General features: G+C 58.8%; 1 protein-coding gene across 4 annotated transcripts in view; it reads left to right on the top strand.

The window, feature by feature from the left end:
* Positions 1–241: 241 nt before the first annotated feature.
* Positions 242–26012, top strand: part of SHISAL1 (shisa like 1) — an 81471-nt gene continuing 55700 nt past the window's right edge. The window contains exon 1 of one of the 4 annotated variants that reach the window (XM_036866713.1): positions 242–379. Coding sequence is in view for 3 of the 4 variants with exons in the window: in XM_036866711.1 (XP_036722606.1) it covers positions 1117–1144 (28 nt within the window). In the remaining variant the exon portion in view is untranslated. Of the gene's footprint in view, positions 380–1008; positions 1145–26012 lie in introns of those variants that run through there. The other 3 variants (XM_036866711.1, XM_036866712.1, XM_036866714.1) reach the window with 3 other exon arrangements.

Raw genomic sequence — 26012 nt, 5'->3', positions numbered from 1 at the left:
CGGCGAGCATGAGCGCGGCGGCGGCGGCGGGCGCGGCGCGGGGCTCGGGGCCGGCGGGGTGGCGGGCGGCGCGGGCCGCCCAGTAGCGGCGGGCGTGCGGCGGGGCGGCCGGCGGGGCATGCGGCCGGCGGCCGGTCCGCGAGCCGGAGCGCCAGCCCGAGCCCGCGCCCCCGGCGCCTAAGAGCGGGCGCTCTCCCGGCGCCGGCCCCGGAGCCCCGAGTCCCCGCGGCCCCGCAGCCCCCGGAGCTGGGACAACTGTTGCGGCGGCGGCGGGGGCACCGCGGGGACGTGAGCGGCCCCGCGCCCCGGTAGGCGGCTCAGCCCCGCGGGCGCCGGCTCCCGGTTGCGGAGCAAGGAGCGAGCGGGCGGCGGGCACAAGGTGAGCGGCGCCCCGGGCGGGCCGGGCGGGTACCGCGCGGGGGAGGGGCGCGCCGGGCCAGGGTCGGGGCGCGGGGGTGGGGGAAAGGGGTCGGGGCGGAGCTCCTGGCGGAGGAGGGTCCCGGCGAGTGGGGGGCGGGTCTTCGGCGCCCCGGCTTCCGAGAAGGTGTGCGGGCGCCCGGGGCGGGGAGGGGTGGGCCCCCTGGGAGAGGTGAGTTCGGTGCATCGGGGGTCCGGGGTGCTGTGGAAAGGGGCGGGGTACGCCCGGGGAAGACTCTGGGGGCAGGAGCCGTGTCGGGCAGCCGGTGCCCTGGCATTGCGGTCCGCGCCGGGGCTCGCCAAGGTCGGGGTCGCTGGACCTTGGAGAGGACCGGGCCCGGGTCCGAGGACCAGTCCAGGGCGCACCGTGCAGGGACGCGGCAGCTGGGACCGGCATCCGCGTCCGAGGTGGGAACCGGCGTCCGAGGAGCAGTCCTGGAGCTGAGCGAACCGGGAGCCCCGCGCGCGCCGGGCAGGGTTCCGGAGCCACGCTTGGGACCCGACCGGTTCCGGGGGTCCCAGCTGGGCGGCGCGGGCTACCAGGAAGACCCCTCCAAGTGCGTGCCCCTCGCTCCCCACCCGCCGCGTGGCCGCAGTGGAGCCGCCGCTGCCTCCCGGGGCCGAATCAATATTGATCCCGCGCCTGGGGCCGGGTGGCCCCGCGGCGGCCTCCGAAGTGCCTTAGCTCCAGCGGTTGCCATGGCAACGACACCCCAAGCGTCTTCAGGTTATATTTATTCTAATTATTATTATCATTGTTAGTATTAGTATTTGTTACTCAGCCAGAGGAAACCAGAAAGGAGGAAAAAAAGCCAGCGCGTCCTGGCGCCTCCAACTGTCATCTCTTTAGAGAGAACTGATGCCGGCTGGTGGGTCAGGCGGGTCCGTCTGGGTCTGGTGCCCTGTGCAGTTGCCGGGCTGGCACCCCTGGGGCGGTGGGGCTGGGAAGGGGAGTTATATAATCTGCCGTGGGAGTGTGTCTGTGGGCCTCTTGTGTCTACCCTGCCTCTCTCGGCCTCTCTGATCCCTTGGCTTAGTGACTGTTCCTCCCGCCCAAGGGAGCCCAGGGAGCCCAGGCCGGGATGGGAAAAGCAGAAAGTGCCTTGCACCAGGAATCACAGCCGGCGGCCTCCAGCCCTCTCTCCCCCGGCTGTGTGACCTTGAGCAAGGCGCTTGACCCCTCTGAGCCTCTGTTTCCCCATCTGTAAAGTAGCGTGGGCGCCATTCCCACCTCTGAAGGTTGCTGCGAGGTCACACGGAGAAAGCTCTGTGAGTTCTGACCGTGTGACCCTAGGCAGATGCCTGTCCTTCTCTGGGCCTGTTTCCAAGTCTGTGGAATGAGGGCCTGGACCCCAGGGTGTCTTTAGTCACCGGCGTCCTGTGAATTTCACTCCGGGCTGCGATTGAAATACTGTTGAGCCAGCAGGTTGCGTTCAGACCAGGCTTAGGGGAGCTCCTCCGTCACCCCCTGTTCCCTCACCTGTCAGGTGGTCTGAAGGTGGCGGGGAAACAGGCAGCCCAGCCTCGGTCCTTGGTGTCAGCCAGGACAATACCCATGCTGGTCAGGGTCGCCCGGGATTGCGGGTCGGTCCCCCACCATCCCCTAGACCTGTGACTGCTCAGGGTGGGACACCTCCCTGCACGAATCCATCTCCCCAGAGAGGCTCTTGGCTGTGCCTGTCCTGGCTGGGGGTTGAATGTGGAGCAGGAGAAAGAGGTGACCAGAAAGTTCGCTGCAGCTGGGCAGCCCCAGCGCCTCATGGCTCCAGCTGAAAGCCCCAGGGAGGGGTTTCTGCCTATTTCTTTACTGTCACCATCACACTGAATTCTTGACTCTGTCTCAGGCATCTGGGAGGTATGATGGGGAAGCTGGGGGAGCAGATTGGCTCGGAGCCATGTGGGGTGTGTGTGTGTGTGTGTGTGTGTGTGTGTGTGTGTGTTGTGTGTGTGTGTGCGCGCACGTCCCACCCCCGCCTTCCCAGGCCACCAGCCTGGAACTTATGGGGCAGCTGGATTGGACAGGATGGGTGGGGGCAGGGCGAGTGCTGCTTAGACCTTTGTGAGTGAGAGAGAAAGGGAGTGAAGCCTGTCCCGAGGGAGATCAGGAGACCGGAAGAGAGCCACTCCCTCTGTCCCAGTCATCCATCCATCCCTCCATTTATTCATTCTTTCACTCACTCCCCTTCTTCAGCCAACTCATCGAGCCCCCATGTCTGCTGCTGAAGGGCATCAGCTCTGCTCTTGGCAGCTTTTAAGGAAACAGCCCCCGACAAGCCAGTGGGGATGGAGCCCTGCCTGGGGGAAGCTGAGTGGGGAGAATCTTCCCAGAGAGCCTGAGGTGGGTTCGGGGCTGGGGGAGCCTGGTCCGGAAGGCAGGCCTGAAGCAGCCAGAAGAAGAGAGGAGCAGCAGCGTTCTGGGCAGAGACCCTCCGCGGGCAAAGATGCGGGCACACAGGGGGCAGGGAGGGAGGCATCTTGTGGACTGGTGAGCGGGGGCTTGGAGGGGGTGGGGCAGGGAGGGGCTGCAGCAGGAGTGAGCAGGGGAAGGTGGTGCAGCTGGAGCAGGGCTAGGCAGGAGATCTGGGCACCACCACCACCCAGCCTGGGTGTGGGTTAGATAGTGGGGGTGGGGCAGGGAGGAGGGGCGGATGGTCAAGTTCAGCACTTGGACACGTCCATGGCCCGTGGGTGGAGCCTGTGATTGGGGTGGGCAGAGGGAGGTTTGCGAGAAGGAGAAGAAGAGTCTGGTTTCCAGCTCTCTGGGGCAATCGGCCCAGCCCTTGCCAGATGCTCCCCACTTCCGGCCACATGGTGGGAGAGGACTGCCTCGCCGCCAGGCCCAAGTGGACACCAGATCGGGCTGCTTCAGCTGTCCGAGTCTGTGATAAACGACTTCACTGCCATGAGCCTAAGGATACACCTGCACAGCAACAGGATTGCACTTGACCACAAAGGCCCAGAGGCCTACTATGTGCCAGGCACGGTGCGGGGCAGGCACTGAACCCCAACATCCTATTTAGTCCTCACACCAACCCTGTGAGCTGGCCGTTATTGATTCTGTTGTACTGCTGAGAAAACAGGCTCAGAGAGGTTAAAAGTAACCCAGCTACTCTCGCGCTCCTAACCACTACACTTCACCACCTGGAGCCCAGCCCGTGCCTGACGGCAACCATGGTAGCCCTTCAGACACAGTGCAGCGAGCCGCTGCAGGTCAGGGTCTGCTGAATCCCACATCCTACCCATTGTCCTGTTTTTTCTCTTTTGGTCTGATCCAGAGTGCGGCCCGTGTGAGGCACAGATGAAAGATAGCACCTCCCTTCTTGGGGATGCTCTACCTCTATAAATTCAGCCTCTCGCTTGAACTTTTACCCAGCTGAGTCACACAACAGATTCATATTGATCTTAGAATGAACTCAGAGCCCATCTCGGGCTCTCCCAGAGTGGCTTTTCCCAGCCCAGCCACTCTTTCTAGAAGTTACTGAAGCAGTTAGTAGTCAAGCCCTAAGAACTGTGGGGCCTTGTTTCCTAAACAGTCTTCTGTAAGTTGGGGTCCTGAACATCTGGAGCCAGTGAAAGTGCAAAGGGTGACCAGGGGCATCTGGAGCCAGTGAAAGTGAGAAGGGTGACCAGGGGCATCTGGAGCCAGTGAAAGTGAGAAGGGTGACCAGGGCCCACCCTGGGCCACGCTCTCCTGGGAGTACCGGGTGCCACCCACTCTGTCGGTGTCAGTCTCGCCCTGCACAGGGGCTGGCAGGGAAGAAGTCCTGTCTCCTCCTCCCTCCTTCCCCCTCCCTTTTTTTCTTTCCCTGCCTTCCCTCCTCCAGCACACACATTCCTTGACACCCCCCCCCATGGTTGACCCCCTAGGAAGGTAAAGAAGAGCCCAAGATCCCTCAAACCCGCCCCTAGACGTGACCAAGGCTCAGGATCTGTTTGACAACTGACTATGTGAATAAATAAGTCTCTGAGCTGAGACCGGAGCTGTCCCAGCACCCCTGGCTCTGCCAGCGCACCCCCTCCCACACGCCAGCTTGGCCCACTTGTGACAAGCTGCCCCTTCCTTTCCCCCTTAGCTGCGAGCGGGTTGGGAATTTTCTGGAGGGCCTTCTCTGGGCATCCTGATGTTACCACTCACCAGCAAAGCCCTTGCCCTCTGAGCCTGGGTTTTCCCGTTCAGCAATGCAGAGACTTGGTGCCTGTCTAGTGGGTTTCATGAAGGTTGTGGTGGGAAAGGGACTGCCAGAATCTTCGGTGTGAGGGCCTCCACCCTCCACATCCTGTAGCTGTGGGGAGGGGCAGATAGAGTCAGGGACCCCAGCATCTCCGAGGCCCGTGTGCTGTGCTGTGCCATGATGGTGGGAAGCCCGAAGAGCTGCTGCTTCGGGGCCTGATAGGGAGCTAGAAGCTTGTCCGCTTACCCATGTACGGATGGGGACACTGAGGGCCGAGCAGGCTGGTGGCGTGCTCAAGGTCACAGTGAACTGGGCGTCCTTGAAGGCCAAGGATGTTCATGACATGATGCAGACCCGGTGGGTGTCAGCCAGGGCCTCTGAAGCTGCTGCCCAGGGTGGGGGAGGGGTGTAAACACCTTCTCGGATGGTGAAATTAGCCCTGAAAACCCCGAGGCTCTCCCATCAGGAAAAGGCTTCAGAATCTCTCCCTCCCTGACTATCCAAGCGGAAAAGCAGAAGCCGAGAGATGAAATGCAAATGCCTCCTGTCCCATATTTCCGGCCATCAGACATGAATGGAGCGTTCCCTTGGCGTATTCTGGACAGGCTGCCCCCTTCCTCCCCTGTCTGGGGCACACAGTCCCGTCACCGCCCATCTGTCTGCACGCACACCTACCCCAGCAAATGCGTGTAAGCTCGCCTTCAAGAAATTAAGAAATAATGCATGAGTTTCCCGAATCACACCAATTTAACACTGCATTAAGTTCTGGAATCTCTTAACAGAACCCTGGGAGGGAAAAAAATTTTTTTTTCTGTTTTTTTTTTTTTTTTGGTTCACACTCCCCTGGAAAATGAGACAAACCATGATCTGTTAAAACCCAGCTACATAATCTGATTATTCCTTCCTGGCAAGCGTATGAGAAATGCCCGGCGGAGGGCGGAGACGGCTGCTCCGCTGAGGCTGCGAGATTTGCGTTGGGAAATGGGGCTGGGAAAGTTTGTCTCCTGCGCCAGATTCGAAGCTCCTCGGTACATGATGGGCTGAAAATAAAGTGCCGCTTTCTTAGGTATTGGCACAAATTAAAAATAAAGGCCAATTCCTTCCATAATCCAGCGCCAGAATTTCCTCCACGGCTCCCTGAGCAGGTTACCGAAACGATGGTGATTTGCTTTCACTTTGGGCTCCTTGCCTTTGTCGGGAGAATCGTCCATGTGCAGCTAGATCTATAAACCAACAGAAAACGCATTTAAGCGTTGGCTCATTCCACATTTCCGGGGCACCTACCCTGTGCCGGACATAGTGCCAGGCTCGGGGGACAAGAGACAATTAAAACAGGACCCTGCCCTGGTGGTTTTTGCGGTGTATTTGTTGGGGGCAGGAGAACAGAAGAAAAACAGTCATCTGCGAGGTCCCACCCTGCCTGAGGGGTCAGGGAGGGCTTCCTGGAGGAGGTAACTTTAGGTTTGAGTCTTGAAGGGTAGATAGGAGAGTGCCAGGCAGAAGGGGACAGAGGGCATTCAGGCAGAGGAGCAGCCTGAGGAAAGTCTTCAAGTGGGTCTCAGACAGGCATGGCCTCCCAAGGGCATCTTCAGATTTGAATGTTTGCAGGTTCCTTTATTACAAAGCCCTTTCTTGTCCATTATCTTCCAGCACCCTCAGGCAACCCCAAGGCCAACCTCCGAGTCTCCCTTTCCCTAAGGAGAACACAGCCCAGAGAGGGGAAGCAGGTGGCCGGGGTCCCGGTCAGAGCTCTGAAGCCCAAGACTCTGGGTCAGATGGGCTCTGTGGGGGCAGCAGAGCACGTATCAGTATCGTAAGCTGCTAAAGGGAAATTCTAAAAATTAAATCAAAGAATTACAGACACTAATACCAAAGTCTGGAAGATCCCCTTTCTCCCTCCACCTGAGCCCTGCTTCTCCTTGTCGGCTACAGCCCAGGCTGGGTTTCCGGACAGGGGTCCCAGAATGTCCATGCCAGAGCTGCCGGCTCTGAGCCTCCGTCTCTGCATCCAGAAAATCGGGGGATGGAGCCTCTCTTTGCCCATTTGCAGGAAGCCTGGCATCATCACCGAGCCCCGGAGGCCTGGCCAGTGGAGTTCAGCCGTCAGCTCAGTGGGAGTACAGCACACCCTCCCATGGGCTTGCTTCTGAAGGGCTCTGTTGTTTAGATTTTTCCGGGAGCAGGTCGGGAATATGGCATCCCCTGGGTGTCACTGCCCGGAATCTGATCCCTGGGACCATGAGGCCTTTGGGGAATGAGCAGAGCCTCTGAGCTGAGGCCCATTGTCAGGGCGAGAAGCAGAGCTGCAGGGAAGCTCTTGGTGCAGATTCCCGGGGGAGCAGCCTCGGATCCACCCTGGACAAGTCTCCCCTCTGCTTGTTCCTAACTCTGTGACCCTGGTCAAGTTACATAACCTGTGAGCCTCAGTTTCCTCATCTGGGAAACGGCTTATTGCACGGACCAGGTAAGATAAATTTGCAGCTTCGTTAGTGCATCGTGTATATTCAAAGACAGGTCAGCTCTCTGTATTCTCACTTTATTAACTGTTACTCTGCCAGCATTGCTCCAGCCCTTCGGTGAAGCAGCGAGGCAGGAACCAAACCCGATCATCTGGGAATCCCCGGAGCAGGGGATTCCAAGACTGGCTGTTGATTGAGTGAGGAAATGAATCAAGTGAGCCATTAGACCGCTCTGGTGCCTGCCCGGTGCCTGCCCGGTGCCAGGGCAACCACAGAGCAGGGCAGAAGGGAGCCAGCTCTGGAGCTCACCTGCCTGTTTTCACACACCAGCTCCACCCCCTACCTGTGGCCAATGCTGGGCTGCTTATTTCACTCTCTGAGCCTAAGTCTCCTAATTTTTTAAATCCGCTTGAGAAAGCTGATAATAATAATAATAATAACTTACAAGGGTGGTTTTGAGGATTAAAGGTAAGGACTGTGACATTCCAGGCTCCTGGATCAATGACAGTGATAACCATTATTTATTATCTTATCCCTGAGTTCTGGAAGGGGCTGTCAGGATTTGAATCCCAGTTTCCACCCCTAATAGCTGTGTGACCTTAGGCAAGTTATGTCACCTCTCTGAGCCTCAGTTTCTTCCTCTAAAGATGGGGATAGCACTTACCTCGCAGGGTTCTTGCAGGAATTAAAAGAGTTGATTCAAGGAACATGTTTGGTGTAGAGCCTGGCACATAGTAAGTGCTCAGTAAATAATACTGTTATCATTATCACCACATTTAATAACAGAAACACCCAGTGGGCACAGAAGCAGTGGGGTTTCTCTCTGTCCTCAAAGGGTAGAGACCACCTTGTTCCTGATTTAGCTCTGTAGCCAGCTTCTAGCTCAGGCATGCTTTGGACAGGTCTGTGAATGAAGGGATGGACTGATGGATAGATGGGTGGATGAATGTATGGGTGGATGGATGGATGGATGGATGGGTAAGTAAATGAATGAATGAGTGAGTGAGTGATGGCTGTCAGGAAACTTCAAAAGCCTAAGTCAGGGAAGCTCTGGAAGGGACCCAAGGACTGGGGCAGAGGCTTCTCTTTGAGGGCCAAAAGCGATGAGGTGGAATGAGTTTTATAGCCAGATATGATCTCTCTTCTCTGCATGAATTTTTCCCCCACTTCCAGGGACCAGAGACGGTGGCCTGAATCTGGGGACCCAGGTTGCTTGGTGTCCCTGACAGTGTGGTTTTGGTGCAGGACAGAGCTGCATTCAGTCTGTGACCCCCTCCTCTTTAGGGCAGGGAAGTTCCAGTGCTTCTCTGAACCTCTGTTTCTGCCTCCATAATACGGGAGGATGCTGTCTTCCTTTGGGGGTACGGTGATGTGCAAAGATCACGCATTGAGCGTGGTTTGTGATTTGTAAAGGTGCACGGGAAGTCGGAGGAGGCGTTGGGCTCCACACAGTGGACGGCAGGTTGCAGGGAGGTTCCGGAGCTGGGGACAGGCATGGTGCAGGCAGTGTGGACCACCAGCCTGTGGGCCATCTGATTCCTTCCCAGGGGGGCTCCAGGCACGGAGTCAGGGAAGGAGTGAGGGCGGAGGGCACCCCCAAGCTGCTGAGGCCACGGAACGGCCCCAGGGATGGGGTGCTGGGCCCAAGGGCCCCCAGAGCCCTGAGCTGTTGAGAGTTCCTCCCGTCTACACCGAGCCCTGTCCTGGGTGCTTTGCAAACACTGCCTGGTTTAATTCTCAGAACATACCTGAGCAAGGACGGATTGCTGTCCCACCCCAGGCTCAGAGAAGGGCTCTGGCTTCCCCGGGGGCACACAGCTGCTAAGTAGCAAAGCCAGGACTTGGATCTTCTCACGTGGGGTGGGGGGAAGGCAGAGTGCCCTCAGTGGTCAGGAGGGGCACATGCGTGGGGGTATGGGTCGCCACACTCCTGTGCCCACCCCTCACATCTGGGTGGCCTTGCCCAGCCACCTCCGTCCTCTCTGCCTCAGTTGCCTCCTCTGCAACATGGGTCCACCGCAGGCCCTCCTGCAACACGTCCAGGCAAGGGTCACGGAGGCAAAGCGCTCCAGGAGGGAGCCCTCCACGTGTCCCCACTCATTTGTCACTGTCGTTTGAATTCCTTCTCTTTGGCGGAGAGAGACATGGGGTAGCGAGCCCCTAAGGACGGGCGGGGCCTGGCAGGAGCCGGTGAGGGTCTGCGCTGGGGCTGCCCCAGCGTCGTCTGGGCCTGGAGCTTGAGGGCAGTGGGGTCCTTAACATCTGGAGTCTGGTTTCTGCTGCCGCCTGTGGCCTCCTCCAAAGGGGCTGGCTGTCAGACAGGAGTGGGCAAGCCATTAGCCTGGGTATGTGTCATGTGATTATTCCCTCCAAAGACTGCACCCAGGGCTTGCCCTGGTGGGGCTCCAAGTCCGCAGGAAGGCTCTCCTGCCCGGGTCCAAGTCCCACGTAAGGGATTGCACCGATGTGGGTGAGAACAGAGGACAAGGCAGGGACTCTGGGGGAAAGGGGCCAGACATCAAGGAGGACTTGTCAGAGGAGGTGGCACCCAAGGAAATGGAAGATGAGTCGACCAGGCCGATAAACAAGGGGTGGGGTGATCTTGAGGTAGGGGGAACAATGCCTATGGAGCCCAGAGGAAGAAGTTTGAGAAACTTCTGGATAGCATGGCTGTCCCGTGGTACTTGTGGAAAGCTGTGGAGGCGAGGCTGTAGAAGTCGGCAGTGGCTTGATCTCCAAGGACTCTGGCTAGTTAAGGAGTTTGGACTTTACTCTGTAGATGTAGGATGGCAGATATGTGGCTTGCGTACCACCACCAGCCACTGCTGTGCCTAGGGCAGACATTGCTAATCAATCCATCACAACATGGAGTCAGGATGTGCCTCGGCCCAGCCCCCCAGGCAGTCCCAACCAGTCGATCCTGTAGGCACCCAAGAGGACACCTGTTTGCCCTACTGCTGTAGTCAATAGGAATAATGACAACACTTCACAGTTGCTTATATTGTGTGGCTTTCCTGATAGGAGAGGAGGCAGGTGGCAGCCTCTAATTCCTCCTGGGCCGCCAGGCTCCCGTGTGGCTCCAATGCCTTACAGTGCTGGGCAGGTTTGGTCCTTCCTGGGAAAACAAAGCCTTTCTTTCCAGTGGGTCCAGGCATGAGCACCATCTGGGAATGCAGACCCACCTGTCCCGGGTGAGCCCCTGTCCGTCACCTACAAGTCCATAGGCCAGCGGGCAGGTCCAGGTCAGCCCCGGACATCCAGCTGGGGTCTGGCCGAGGAGTGGGGTCTCCGGGGGAGGGCTGGGGCCAGGCAGAATTCTGGGCAGGACTAGGGAAAGATTAGGAGACTTTTCTCCTGAAATTTAAACAATTGGACAATCTGTTCTGGATCAATTTAGAAGCAGTGAAGTGAAAAAAAAAAAAAATCAGAAAGTATAGTGTGAAAGCTATTTTCTATCTCAGTTGGGAAGAGCGATGAGCTGGAGTTTATTTGTGGACTGTCCGAGGCTGTGGCCGGGGCCTTTCACCTCCTCACCGCCCGCTCCGCCACTGCCCTGGCCCCCTCCTACCCCCAATCCCTGCCCCCTCCTCCTCCCTGCCCAGTGCTGGGCTGGGCAGCCAGGGGTCTCGGAGGGACGTCCTCCTCAGCTGCAGCCTCGGGGAGCCAGCAGTCTGCAGGGGCCTCAGACATGGACGTACCAAGATAGGCAGACCAAGGCGTCTCCATGCCAAGGACCGGGTGTGTCTGGTTCACTCCTGTATCCTCAGGGCCTAGAGCTAGGACTGGCACCTAGTAGGTTTCCTGCCTGAATGATGGATGGAAGAGAGGGAGGGAGGGAGGATGGAAGAGAGGGAGGGAGGGAGGGAGGAACAGGGGCTTTGAATGAAGTGACCAGCTCACGGCCACCAGTTTGTTAGTGGTGGAGGTGGGATTGGAACCAGAGCTGCGACCCCAAGACCTGGATGTAGCCCCCCACCATCCCTGGGGCCAGGCACCAGGTCTGAGAACCAGGAAGCAGGGCCTCCCCTGCCAAGGATGCTTTCTTTTCCTGCCGACACAACTCCTGAATGGGGTCTTTCACCACTGGAGCCAAATGCTGATTGTTTTAAAATAAGCTTGTTCAAAACAAATAAACAAAGAAGCTTGTTCAGTGTGGGGCCTGAGCAAGGGGGACTGGGGAGGAGGGTAGGGAGGCAGCAGTGCAGATCCCCCCTGTCTGCTTTCCAGTCTGAATTGTCCCCCAGAGGGAGTGGACTCCCCGAGGGCTGTGGTGCATTGAGTTCCAGAGGGAGTTCAACCCGGGGCTGGATCTTTGGGGAAGTCCTCAGTGCGGGGGGAGGGGGAGGGCTCCAGTGCTGGTGGGAAATGAGACCAGCAGATTCCCATCCCCAGAGAATGGTCTCTTATGTTTTCCCCCAGGCACTGGGAGAGGGGGAAATTCCCAGTGGTTTGGTTTGGGGACGTGGCAGCTCCCTCCTTCCCCAGATACTCAAGGCCAAGAGCCTAAGGCCCAGAAAGAACCTTGATTTAGAAACCAGACCAGCTCGGGCCCAAGTCGCAGTAGCTCAGCAGCTGTGTGACCTTGGGCAGGTGACACAACCTCTCTGAGTCTTAGTTTTCTCATCTGCAGACTGTGAGCGGTCATCCCCCTTTTTTTGAAAATTAAAGGAGACCGTATTTGTCAAATGCCTGTCATGGGGCCGGACAAGACATAGTAAGTGCTCAAGAACGGTCTCATCCTCCCGTTTCCACTGTGTGGAAGGCCAGTCATTAGACACGGCTTAACTCTCGGTTGGGTTCTGTGTCTGCACCCTGGAGCCCATTCCAGGGCAAGTCGCCCCCAGCTGAGAAGGGGGGTTTATGCCACAGCACAGAGGGCCCTGCGAGCCCCAAATGTCTTCGCGCCCACCCTTAACCATGCCGGGGACGTGCAGATTGTGCTGGGCGAGGCCAGCTTGACATAGTGGAGGGAACCTGTGCTGAGATTCTAGGGCCCCAGGTGCTAGCCCCAGGTCTGCTCTGTATGAGCTGTGTGACCCTCAGAAATGACAGCCTCTCTGAGCCTCCGCGTCCTCATCTGAGGCTAATAACCTCCCCCGGCCACTGCTCGGGATCACGTGCAACTCACCTAAGAGAACGGATGTGACAGCATATGTGACAGCTCTAAGCAAACCCCCAGCCAGGCAGAGGATGGGAATGGAAGCCCTGTTTACTGACCACCTACTGAGCTCCCAGCTCGGGCCAGGTTTCACTTCTACTGTCTCATTTAATCTCACACCGCCCACGTGAGGCTGGGGTTAGCACCCCACTTTATGGGGAGAGGCCCAGAGAGGCTAAGTGGCGTGTCCAGGGTCACAGGGCAACCGTGTCCCCTCCTGCAAGCCTGCCTGCCCTCTCTGTCCTCTCTCTGGCCGCCCTCTGCCAGGCACCGGCCCAGCACCCACCTCCCCTTGAAGTCCCGCCCTCGCGCCCCAGTTCTGATCCGGTTTCCTGTCGGCAGGGCTCCCCCATAAATGCTTTTTGATATTACCACTCCATTCCCCAGAAGTTTTGGAGCCAGCATTCCCCACAGTGGCACACGAATTAGACCTCCATAATACTGTTTACCTAGATGTCAACTTATACTATAAAATTTAGCCATTTTCTCTGCATGATAAGCAATGTTCAGTTTTGAAAAGGAGGAAGCCTGCTACGATGGGCCCGGGAGTTGCGTTTGGCCCCTGTGGGACCCACGTGATAAAGGCCCATCGTGGCACCAGCCTCTGCCCCAGGAGCAGGGACCTCCCCTGCTGGGAGGGGCGCTGTCAGCCTGAGGGCGGGGACCTCCCTCCATCAGGGGCCTGTGCTCAGCCCCTTGCTACCTGATCCTGCTTAAGTGTCTTAGGTGTCAGAGCCCCCCTGGGGGATGGTCAGAGGGCTCTGGCCTCTCTGAATGCCTGCAGACACATTTCTTAGCAATTCTTTTGTTTCCAGAGTGCAAACTCAGAATTGGAATGGGTCACCGATTTGGGGAGGACAGAGCAAAAGCGGGTTTAAACAGAGGAAGTGCTGGCTGATCCTGGCTTTGCTGGGGAGGTGCCCCCAGGCTGGGAAGAGGGGAGAGCAGACAGGAAGAGAAAAATGCCAGTGAGATGGCTCAGAGCAGTTTGGTCTGATTCCAGAATCCAGCCTCTAACCAGACACCTGACAGCCCCTGGACATGATGACCTCGGGCCTGAGAGCTGGGCTTCCCTCCCATCTCCCAGGACATGTGACACCGCCATCCTCCGAAACCAGGATGAAGACTCAGGGAGTGCCCCTGAAGGGGCGTGCGTGAGAGGGGTCTTCCCTCTCTCTCTCCTGGCCCCTGCCCCTCACTCCAGTCCCGTGGCGGACCACTCACGCTTCCTGGGACATCAGCCAAGGGAGGGGCCGGCCGAGGGAGGCAGCAAAGCCCAATGGGCTAGGATGGCTGAGGAGTTCAGTTTGGGGTGCAACAAATGCGGGGTGCCGGGGGTCCCAGGAGTGGAGATGGGCAGGAGGAGGCCGCTTTCTGTCCAGGTCGGGGCCCGGGAGAGCTGGTGGCGGTGAGCAAGAGTTCGCAAGCGCTCTGGGAGGCTGGCTGAGAGCCGCCTCCCGCCACCTTTGGGAGTGTCCCGTTTTCCTCCACGTTCAGCCGTTGCCTCCAGGGAGCCCTCTTGGTGTGCAGCATCCCCTGCCTGGCTCCCTGAGGGCCAGTGTGGCCGCCAGCCAGGCTAGCGACCCAGGCCTGGCTAGCCGACGCTTATCAAACGGGGGGGGGGGCTGGGGGGGGTGGATCCACTGTCTCTGGGCGTCTGCTGGTTCACCTCCCTCTCAGCTCAGCAGCTTTGGTGCCACTTTACAGAGAGTGTGGCTGGGAGGCTTGTTAATCCCCAGAAGTGGAGCTGGTCCATGGGAACGTGGCCGTGGGCCCTCCAGGCCGGCCGTGGGGGGTTAAGAGTGCCAGGCTGGGTCGGGGAGCCGGCCCAGCACCATCCCTGTGGTCTCCGCTGCTGCCCTATTTGCATAATTTTGAAGTTGATTGGCCTAAAGGCAACTTCGCTTAATCACAGCTAAGTCTCTGGTTGCCACAGCAGCTGCTTCCAATTAGCCGCGTTGGTGCCATGGTTTGTCAGACTCGCTAGGCAGCCCCTCTCCCAGTTCCCCCGCCGCCCAGCCCCCCTTAGACCCAGAAGGAACCCGCAGGGCCCGTAGCTGCCTGCAGAACTGAGTGTGGACAGGTTCGCACACGGCCTGGGATGCAGCAGGTGGAGGCCCTGCCAGCTCCCTGGAGATGCTGCCACGATGGGCTGCGGACTGTACTTTGGGTACCAAGGCACGGGGGTTAGAAGACGGGGCTGCCTGGCTTTGTGAGTAAAGTTTTATTAGCACACAGCCTCTGCCGTGCAGCCTGTGTTGTCTAGGGCTGCTTGCTTGCTATAACGGCACAGCTGAGTCACTGGGATGAGCCCTCCTGGCCCACGAAGCCCATGGTATCTTGCGTGTGGCCCTTCACAGAAGAACGTCCCCACCTCTGACCTAGCCCAGTGGTTCTCATACTTGAGTGTGCGTCAGAATCCCCTGGGAAGCTGGTAAAATGCAGATTCCTTGCCTCCACCCTTGTTCTAATCCGACGGGTCCCGGGGAGCCCCAGATCCCGCGCTGCTAATCAGGTCCCAAGTGGAGCCCGGGACCACACTCCAGGCAACCCCGGTCCAGCCACCTCCAGGGTCCCGCACAACAGTTTCCACCCACCTCATCCTACTCGGAACCCCGTCCTCGTTAGACAGAAGAGAAAACCAAGGGTCTGAGAGGTCCCTTGCTTCTCCAAGGGCCTGAGCTGATACACTCTGGCTCTTCCCCACCACGTGCTACACCCTTGGCCCAGGCACCTCACCCCAGGTACACCACATGCCAGGGCACACCAGGCCCAGCTCGGTTACCTGGCTTGGTCGGTTCCACACCGGGGTCCGCCATCAGTGACAGCGACGACTCCTTGGCAAGTCAGAATGTAGTTGTCTTCCTTGGGTTGGGGGAGCATGATGACGGGAAGGCGGGGTGTCAGGGGCACAGCTGAGAGCGCTTGGCCCCTACCAGGGGCTCTGCTGCCTCCCCCACCCCTGGCATCTGCAGTGTGCGGTGCATTCAGTTACCAACGTCTGTTTGGTTTCATCCCCTGGCTCAAGCAGAGACCCGTGTTGCCACCCCTGAATCATCTAATGTCACTTTGTGAATGATCGAGGGTACCTCTCACACGGCGCCCTCTTCACCTCTCATCTTCCCGTGACCTGGGAGGGGTGGGAAGGGGCAGGACACCCACTTACAGAGGAGAAGCTGAGCCTCCCCGAGGCCAGGTGACCTGCCCGGGCAGCTGCGAGGTGGCGGTGGGATTCCGTGCCTGGGTTACCTCACAGGGGCCCACCTGGTCGGGGCACGCGGCCGAGCATAGGACGACCTTTCATGACCAGCGTCCCCAATTTATAGGCGAGGAAACCGAGTCATCGAGAGCTTATGACCAGGAAGTACTTGATGGGGCAGAGTGTCTGGGGCTCCCCGGGAGAAGGCAGGGAGTCCATGTGGAGACAAATCCTTGCTGGAATCAGAAGACCCCAGCACAGGGATAAGCATCCTTGAACTTACCAGCCAGCGTAACAGCTGGAACACCCACCCCCGTCCCCCCGGGGCCACCACAGTTACCCCCACTCCTCTCTGTGCCCTTATCACGGCTACATGCATTCTACATTTTTAATAGGTCTTTTTAGCTTCCTAAAGTGGATCGTGCAGAGTTTGGTCTGGGGACCGAAGTTTCTCCCTGAGCCCTGGTTGCTAAAATGCCCCGTGACGTTTGGTGTGGCTATGGTTCACTTTGGCGGCTGTAGAGTATTCAGTGTTTGGACATCCTGCGATGCGTTCTCCCATCTATCCAGCTGGGCTGTCTCCAGGGTTTTCCTCTCAAAAATGGCCTCCGAGAACGTTCTCGTACCTCGTGCCCGCGGGTGTCAGCAGGGCCTTTGCTGAGCCCAGGAGGGGTGTTAGTGCCACTCATCCCACAGTCACTGAGGACCCACCGTGCGCAAGAGGATGCCGTGAAATTAGCCTCCGCGAGCTTGTTGTGGGGTCGTGCTCTCTCCAGCCCGGCCCCGCCGCCCCTACCCCCCGACCAGCCCACCAGGCAGGCTGGTCTGCGCTGTGATTACAGGCTCTATTAAAGAGGAATAAAGGAATTCCTACTGCATGGGGTCATCACCAGGAGTAAAGGCTGCACTTTCATATGACGTAGGTGCCCAGGATCTGGCTGAGGCAGCCCAGCTCAGAGAGGTGGAGGCACTTGCCCAGGGTCACACAGCTGAGAAGTGGCAGAGCCCAAGCGTTCGGACCCCAAGGTCAGAGCCCTTCCTTCTGGTTCTCTGCCACTGTGCTGAACCTCAGACCACAGGCAGGACGGGAAGCCCCGTTACCTGGGTGAGCAGTGCCCCCAAACTGGTCCCATATTTATTGCGCTGAATGAACCCTCACTTTGCTGCATGTGTCTTAGTCGCTCTGCCGGGAATGCCCTCCCACACTTACCGGTCCATCAGGAGTTACTGCCAGACCCTCTGGTGAGTTGAATCCCAGCTTCACCACAACTAGCTGGGTGACCCAGGGCAAGTTACTTAAACTCTCTGTGCCTCAGTTCCCTCATTTGTAAATTGAGGATAATCACACCACCTCCTAACTGCGTGAGGATTAAATAAATCCCCGTCCCCCCATCCCGCCAGGCTGGGTCGGGCACTTTTCCTGGGCTCTCATGGCACCCTGGTTTCCCCATCACAGCACCAGTCACCCTGGGCTGCCACTGTCCCCCTGGATGGGGACTAGATAAGGGGCACCCAGGCCTGTCTGGACCTGGCACTCTGTCTGCCGTAAGCAGAGCACCTGTGACTTCAGGGGACAAGAAAAGAGGCTTATCTGTGGCCCAGCTGAGGACAGGCAGGATCCAGCGATGGGAGGGAGGGAGAGGGAGTCAGCCTCCTTTGTGGCCTGGCTTTAAATGCCACCGTGGCACTGGCCACGACAGAAATGCCAGCTACGGGGGCACAGAGGGCCCTGAGTGTGGAGATGGTGTGGGGCAGTGCCTGGGGGCAGGGGAGACCTGGCTGTAGAGGCCTGGGGCCCTTTGACTGTGTCCAGATGGTCACATGATGTGTTTCCAACAGCAGCTGGAGCGGACAGCCCTCCCTGGTGGACAGGTCTTCGGCTGCCGGCGGGGGATGGGCGGGGGGCGTGGAAGGGAGCAGACAGGAAGGCAGCCCAGCTTTGGAGTCAGGTGGACACACCCTCTCCGTGGGCTCCGTGTGCCTCGGTTTCCTTCCTCAGAGGGCAGGGGGCTGAACGCACTCACGAACGCACCTCACCTGGGCAGTGCCCGGGATGGAGGACGGCCTCCAGCAGTGGCATCACTGACCCGCATCTGACCAAGGACCTTGAGGGCCTCGGGGGGAATCCACACGCACGGTCTCTCATCCTGTGAAGTGTTAGCCCAGATGTGCCCCTGCAACCCCAGCTCAGCCGCTTCCGAGCTGTGAGACCTCCCAGAGAACAGCCTCAGTTTGCTCACCTGTAAAGAGGGACTCTTGATGAGGTGCTGTGAAGACACCAAGGCAGGGGGACCTGAGCCTGGCCCCGGGGACAGTCCCCAGCTGGCGGCCCCAGGCCCCGGGCCTGAGCTGGGTCCCCATCGCCGGCGTAGGGCTGAGGTTCTCTCCAGCTGCTAGCCTCCTCCTGGCCCCAGAAGAACCAGCTGAGTTCCTGTCCACACCGGCCGGCAGCCATGCCCCTCTGCCTATGCAAGGCCCGACTGAGTCGCTCTCATTTTAGTGGGGTGTAGTGTTGATCGTGGTGGGGAGTGGAAGGCCAGCGGCTGTGAGGGACAGGGTTTCTGGTCTCTGCCATCCAGAGCTGGGCAGATAAGGATGTTCCCAGATCCACGGCGCGCACAGGCACGACGTCCTTCAGGAGCAAGAAGGGTGAGGCGCTCACCCTCACTGAGCCCAGCCGCGAGCCAGGGTCCCTGCCCTGGACAAACGCCCAGCCTGGGGAAGGAGCCAGGCAGGGCCAAAAGTGACCCTCAGTCCCAGAAGGGTGTGAGGGGCCCCAGGGAAGGCTGTGACGGGCAGGTTGGGGGAGAGCAGGCTCTGGGCAGAGAGGCTGGGAGCCCTGTGTGAGGAGCACAGATGCTGGCCCCGGACCACCTGCTCAAGTTCCGGCTTCTCTGCCTGCAGGCTGTGTGATCTCGGGCAAGTTGCCGACCATCTCTGTGCCTTAGTGTCTGTATCAGGAGCTTAGCACACAGGGTGGGTGAATAGAGGGGCAAATGCTCTGACAAGCTCCGTGCTTTGTGGACCAGCGAGGAAGCCGGGATGGGAGGGAAAACTGGGAGTGCAGGGGAGGTGTGAGGGTCCGACCTGGACCACCTCCAGCCTCCTCCCTCACCCCCACCCCATTCTCCCTTCAAGCTCTTTCCCAAAGTCAGCTGCTCTTGGGGCCCTGCCCTGGTGACCTGGTGCCCTTTCCCACCTCCCCTTTGCACCCAGCTCCCCTGATGGTCTCTTCCTGTGCGCACACCCAGCCGGCTGGCCCGGCGCGGCCAGGCAGAGGACAGGGTGGGCAGACCCCGGGGACCCCCTCAGGGTCATGGCTGGTCCCTGTGTGAGTGTGGGCCAGCGCCTCCCTCCCTCCCCTCACCCGGCAGGTTCAGGCGTGAGACTGCACACCTGTCCTGGTGCACAGTAGGTGCTCAAACGGCTCGCTCCTCCCCACTTGGCTTTACTTGCCCTCGGCTCTGCTCCCCGCCCCTTCCTCACCTGAGAGGGCCAAGCCTCCGGTTTCTGGTGGTCCTCATGACCGGTGGGGGTGGGCCCTACAGAGGCCCATCAGCACATACTCCGTGCCAGGAGCACTCACTGCCTGCCGCTCCGGCCGCGTCTCCTTCCCTTGCCCTCTTCCTGCTCCACTGTACCCGCCTCCTCCCTGAGCTTGGCCCCATCCCTTGGCCTTTGCACGTGCTGGCCTCACGGCTGGTGTGCTCCCTCCCCAGGCCCACCTCGCCTGGTCCAGCTGAGCCTGCCTGAGATCTGACCTGTCAGATCTCGTGTTCCTTGGGGACACCCATGACCCAGACCAGGTCAGGGCCCTCTTCTGTGCTCAGGTGCCCGGAGTCGCCGCGTGTGGTTGGCTCCACAGGGGCGGGAGGGGTCTGTTTAGCCCACCACCGTGTCTGCAGTCCTTAGCCCGGGGCTGCCCAACATCACACTCAGCAGGGAATAAATGAATGAATGCCTCCATCACCTCCTTGGCCCCTCCCAACACCCCTTCAAGGGGGGCGTGTTATCCCCACTTACAGATGTGAAACTGAGGCTGGGCTTTGGTTTCTGTTCTCCCCAGTGAGGGAAGGTTCCTGGCGCTAGAGCCCACGGAGGGAGGCTGGAATAGAGGCCCCCAGAGTGGGGAGAGAAATCCAGGGCTGCCCTCCGACAGTCTGCGGGCCTGTCTTTCCTCTTCCTGCCCTGACACTTTAAGTGATCCATTCTTCATGTGATATTTCCGTGTTTCTCCAGTGGGAAAAAAATGCCGCTGGGATTTCCAGGGGTTGTTTTATCTCCATGGTGTAGCCAAATAATTCGGGAGGACAGATAGAGGCAGAGGGCCTCACGAGCTCTCAGCTAAGCCCTCCCCTTAACCGGGGGAGCCATGCACCTGGTGATCTGGTGTGACTCTGAGCAGGGAGCAGAGCGTCCGGGCCTTCAGCATTACTGGAGTTTCCAGCCCAGCCTCTCTTAGCTGCGTGCCCTCGGGCAGATCTCTCCCCTCCCTGGGCCTCGGTTTCCTCACCTGTGAAATGGGAGCGCAGCAGTGCCCACATTCAAACATTCAGGAAAGTGACATGCACGGAGGACTCGGTGAGGTTCCCAAGAAGGGATGATGGAAACAAGCCAGGTTTGGAACTTGAACCCAGAGCCCAGTTGGCAGAGGTTGGGGTGGGGCTGTCGCTGAGGAAGGAGAGCCCTTTTGGGAATCAACTAGCATGTCCTCTTGAAGGAGGGACTTGGGGGGCAGGAGTGGTTTCCAAGTTGGTGGTGACCTGCACGCCGTCCCGTGGTCACACCCACGCCGACACCCCACACCGCACTTTGCAGAGCTCACCTCTCCCCTCCTGAGTTGACCCTACAGTAGCCCCATGGAGCGGGGCACATTGGGTGGGGGTCAAGGGATGTTAGATCCAGGACCCTGCGCTGTCCCACCTGGGCTCCCCTGGACTCTGGAGTTGGGGTTTCTTGGCTTAGAGGAGTGACATCCACCACAAGGCTGACGCCCAAGGTCCCTCCTGGTGTTGGCAGTGAAAGTTGACACCCCGTCTCAGTGGGAGTTGCACTCAGGCCTCTGCCTGCATCTCTGCTGTTCCCATCAGAATGTTTGCTCTTTGCAATAAAGTGGACCCCGCATCCAGGCCAATGAGTGTTGGCAGAGTTCCCGCTCTTTGAGCAGCAGCACCTACTGTGTGCAAAGCATCCTCTGTGGGTGATACAGAGGCACAGAAGCCCGCCGTCCCCTTCAAGGAGCTTGTGCCCTGCAGGGAAGCAATTAACAAGCAGGCGGGGGCGGAAGGAAGTCAGTGCTAACTAAAGGCATAAGCCAGGCATCAAAGGAAGAGTTCAAACACACTTTCCTTTGCACAGCAACTTCCCAGGGACCTAAACCACCGGCTTTGGAGACAACAGTGGGCAACACCAGATAAGAGCCATTTACGGAGCATTTGCTCGATGTGCTGGGTGCCCTGTTAGCACTCCTGGTCCTTTCCATCTTTCTTCAGTACCCCAGCAAGGGGTGGGGGTCATGGTTCCCATTTTACAGACGAGGAAGCTGAGGCCAGTGAAATAACTTGCCTAGAATACTCAGCTACTTAGCAGCAGGGCTCAGATTCCAGGCTGGGCGAGACTGACTCCAAAACCTGTGCCCTCACCCCAGCACTCACTTTGAGCCCCTGCTTGGAGTCAGACAGACCTGAGTTCAAGTCCCAGCCCTGCCAGCCTCCAGTTCTAAGCAAATCACTTAGGCTCTCTGAGCCGCCATTTTTTTATCTGAAAAATGGAGATGATAAAGCCTGACTCAGCCAAGCCAACAAGTGTTTATAAAGTGCCTACTATGTGCCGGGGCCCATGCTGCATTGTGACAATCCAAAACCGAGTCAGCCAGGCCAGCTTCACGGTGTGTGAGCCATGCTCAGAAGGGCCCGCGCTTGGTTTAATGCTCCGCCGTCGCTGTCTAGAAATGCTTATTGATTTTTGAACAAAAATGGTTCTCTGCATTTTTCATTTTGCACTGGGCCCTGCAAATTATGCCACCGGTCCTGGGTCACAGCCCTTGTCTAGCTCACAGTCTGGGGGAGCGGACAGACGCAGCTCAGAGAGAGCCACTGTGCAAGCGTGCAACTATAAACCACTATCTGTGTTTGAAGGAGAGGTGGACAGGCCATGAGCGCACACGGCAGGGTCCCCGACCTCGTGCTGGGGTCAGGGGACCCATCTTGGAGGACACAGGCACTGGGGGATTCATCTGAATCTACCAGGTGAAGGGAAGCCACAGGGTGGGGTGGGGGGCATGGTGAAGGGGCTGCAGGATGGCCAGTGTGGTTGGAGGGTGGGCCTCCCTGGCCGGGGAGGTGCCAGGACCCCGGCAGGAGTCTGGCCTTCCCCCTGCCCATCCCCGCACCCCGTGCTGTAGGAGGCCCTTGGAGGGTTTTAATCAGGGAGTGATGCAATGGGATTTGCATTTCGAAAGGCAGCTGTCTGGCTCCGAGGTGAGGGTAGGTTTCGGGGACAGAAGTGTAGGGAGGCCCCATGTGCTTGATTGATTCATGGGGTGGGGTGCAGGCCACCGAGATGCGAGCAGCGTGGACCTCAGGGCCGGCGTGAGGTTGAGAAGATGTGGGAAGGGAAAGGGGCTGACCGACACAGGCTGGGCCCCAGCTGGGGTCCGCTTCACGGTGGCCGTGACTGCTGGCCATGCAGCCCGGAGCCCGGCTGCAGGCACACCTGTCGCAGTCTGGCCCGCGTCCGTCTTGTTTCCTGCTTCCCACCCGCCGGCCACTCCCTCCGCAGGCCCCAGGGGTCAGGAGGACACACCTTGATCTTGCTTCACACCGGCGTCTATTCCTGGACGTCACGTTTCAGACTGAGATTTCATAACCTCCAAGTGTGTGTTGCCCTAAAAATAAAAGTTCACAAACTCAGGATTAGGTCTGCATCGCCAGAGAAAGGCGCTGGAAACTTGGGGAATTGCTGGAGGATAGGGTCGCCGCTGATACCGTGTGTGCCTGTCACATGTATGTGTGTGTGGGCAGCAGGGGGTTGGGTATGCATGTGCGCGTGCGTGTTGTTGCAGACATGTGTGTGCAGGCGTGTGCTGCCTGTTGAGCGAAAACGCCCATCTGCCCATGGAGACAGGGCACAGGAGCAGAGTGCGGGCTTGGCATCCTGGCTCTGCGCCGCCCGTCCCTCCATGCACACCCCAGGGAGGACAGTGGTACAGCCTAAGGGTGTCGAGAAGTAAGTGAGCTCATCGGAGTCAAGTGCTCCGCACGCCTCCCGGCCCAGGGTGGGCGCCCAGTGGCTCTCTCCAGGGTTATTTCCAATACCCGTCTATTGGGCACCTGCTCTGCCCACAGGACTGTTTGTGAGGCCCCAAAGGGCTCTATCCTTGTTTAATTACTAATTTATAATGCTCATACTACTATTAATAAGAAGAAGAATACCCAAGCTTAATTACTAATTCATCATGGAATCAGTTGCTTCCTGACTGTCCCCCCCAGACTGTCGTCCCATGGCGACCAGACCTGGTCCATCTTGTTTGTGGCTGAATCCGACCCCCACCCAGCGCTGGGTTTGGCCCCCTGTAGAGGCCCGCTAGGTATTCACTGATGGGCATGCAGAAAAGGACCCACTCCCTGGACACTGGGCGTGGCGAGGACGAGTAGCCGAGGCGGCTTCATGGACCAGGTGGCATTTGAGCCGGACCTCGTGGTAGGTCTGATTTGGACATTTGAGTTGGAGGAAGAGATGCCCAGGGAAGGGCCAGCCCGAGCAAAGGGCCCAACTCCTGTGCTCTACCACCAGCACCCAATGCCCAGGAGGCTGGGTCGGGACCCGTCCTCACCCCGCCCGCCATGGGGCTGACTGCAGAGCTGCACCCCTGCAGGGGTGGGGCAAGGTGGGATGTGTCTGGGTGACCGGTGTGTAACTAGTCACGTGCCCTTCTTTGTTCTTGCTGCTGGGAAATGCGGGGCTCAGGTGCCCGGGTCTAAAGAGGTCAGGCCCCTACGGCAGGGATCTGGGTTCTCAACGCCCCCGCCTGCCACCTGTTTTCTCTAAGCCATTTGCTCTCAAGCTGGGACACAAACTAATCAGGCAGCATGCTCCTGCCCATGCCAGCCTCGGGAGCCCACCCAGGGGAGTGAGAGAATCAGAGGGAGAAAAGCTTTGCTGAGAGATGGGCATCTCAGCTGAACCTCAAAAGCTGGGTCCAGGCTGCCCGCCTGCAGGAGAGGGGAAGGGTGTCCCCAGTGTGGGGACAGCGTGTGCAAAGACCCAGAGGAGAGGCACATCCTGGAGGGCTGAACCTTGAGGAGCAGAGAGAGACAGAGGAGGCAGCAAGGGCCAGACCACCTGGGGCCTGGGAAGTGAGCATGGACTTGAACCTGGAGCTGCCAAGACCCCTAAGGAGGTGGGTGGTTGGTCAGATGGGCATTTCAGGAAGTCAACAGGACCTGGATTGGTGGGCGAGGCTGGGGCAGAGGTATCTAGCGGCAAGAAGCGCTCCCCACGGATACTTTTGAGCACCAGCCCCATTCCAAGCACTTTGATGCATCACTTCATTCAATCATCACAAGGACTCTGTGAATTAGATACTATTTTCATCCCCCTTTTAGGGCCGAGGAGACTGAGGACACTTGTCCCAGGTCACACAGGGTGTGGTTACAAAAGGTGGAGCCAGGCAGTGTGGCCCAAACCCAAGGCCCACCCTCCAGGCCACCCTGCCCTTGACCTGGTCCAGGCAAGAGGGGATGCTCTTGGCCACACCCAGGGGAGGTCATGGTGGACTAAGGAACCTTCAGATATTGAGCCGGGGACCGCCAGGCATGGCGGGTCCTGGAGGGTCCGTGGCAGTGCCCCCTGCCCCGCACCAAGGGCCCGCCTCCCCCTCCCTCCCTCCCAAGCCCTGCCTAGCCTGGCTGACCGAGAACAGATCTGTTGTTGTTGCCAGTGGGGTTTAATTCATCTTCGCCGGCTCTGTTTCTCTTCACATGCCCTCCATCCTCTCCACTCAGGCCTCGCCAAACTCGGTGTTTAAAAATAATCCTCAAATCTGGGAACAGCAGTCCCTGGCTGACCCAAGGGGTGGATGCAGAGATGCGTACTTGACTTGTGATTCTGGAAGCAGTCAGCTTGGGGAGTCCTGCTCATCCAGAATGGTCTCCCTGTTATTTGAGATTTATCATTGGCCACCAGCTACCACTGTGGGTAGTTTACCAGTTTTCAAAGAAATAGAACGCGGGTCAATAAATCAAATCTGTCTGTGGTAAATGTGCTTTCTGAGGAGTGAGGGTCGGGGGCTCGGGAGGCTCTGGAAACTCCTATAGTGCCAGGAGGGAGAGTGAGTTTGGAGGCTGGGCTTGCTTCCCGTCTGAGACACTGAGTGGCTGTGTGACCTTGGGCAAGTCACTTCACCTCTCTGAGCCTCAGTGTCCTACTTTACCAGATGGGAGTTTGATATCTGCCTCATCAGGCTGTCGGGGACTATCTGAGATACCATGGTGAGAAGCCAGCGTCCAGCACCTGTGAAGAGCCCAGCTGGTCTAAGCCAGTCCCAGGGAGCAGCCCCACGGCCGCAGACCCCAGAACCGGGGCTGGGCCCAGGGGGCAGCATGAGGGATGCTCACTCTTTCAGCCCCAACTCCCACCTCTGCTGGAGGGGCTTCCCCCAAATGTCACCAGTGGGGGAGGGTCCCAGGTGGTGGCACCTGACAGCGTGACACGCCCAGGTCCCCCTCTGCGGACCCCACAGGGGGCTAAGGTGAATATGGGTGCTGGTGATGGTGTGCCCTCTGAAGCTGGCCCTCTCGTGGAAACCTCACAGGGATGGCAGCCGCAGAGTTTCCAAAGCAGCTCTCCCACCGAGCCAGGAATAGAGATGCTGGCTTATAGCTTTGCTGTCTTGGGTCATTAGAAGTGGAATTTTTATGTAACTTCCCAGTGACGCATGGTGGGGTTTTCTTTCCAGCACGGGTTCAGCCTTCAGTGCCAGCACCTGAGCTTCCCCGGGGGTCTGAGGAGGTGGGGCAGCCCCCACCTCCACCTTTGTCCCACCAACAGGGCTGTGGCTTCTGTCACCCGTTGACTCATCCTGAGGCAGCCGTGGGTGGTCAGGTGGGGCGGAGGGCACACGGCCAGGCAGAGGGGACTGAGCAGATCACAGGGAGGGCCCTGCTGGACAGGGGACCGATGAGTCACAGTGCATCACTGTGACGGGGTACACCTGTGCTGTGTGGGACCCACACATCCACAACAGGCCCTGTTGCTTCAGCGCCCCCAACGGGCCAAGGGCTTGAGGCCGGTGCCGGTCATGCTGGGAGTCTCACCCAGTCTGCGTGACCCCCAGTTGGCCAGGCCCTGGCCCAGGACTCTCACAGTCGGATAGAGGAGGGCATGAGGACCAGTCCCATAAGGTAGAGCTGCTGGGCGCCCTCACCCAGGACACCCTGAGTCCCTAGAACCCGGCCCAGGCCCTTTTCCGGGGGTCAGCAAGTGGATAAGTGGGGGTCAGCAAGTGGATGTTGAGAGAATACATGAATGAATAAATGAATTAACACATTAAGGAGAGAAGAGATAGAATATGATACGCCTCAATGGAGAGACAAACTTATTCCAGC

Source organism: Balaenoptera musculus, chromosome 10 (genome assembly GCF_009873245.2).
Source record: "Balaenoptera musculus isolate JJ_BM4_2016_0621 chromosome 10, mBalMus1.pri.v3, whole genome shotgun sequence".
NCBI lineage: Eukaryota > Metazoa > Chordata > Mammalia > Artiodactyla > Balaenopteridae > Balaenoptera > Balaenoptera musculus.
Note: the sequence above shows the minus strand (reverse complement) of the source record. Positions and strands in the feature narration are given on the sequence as shown.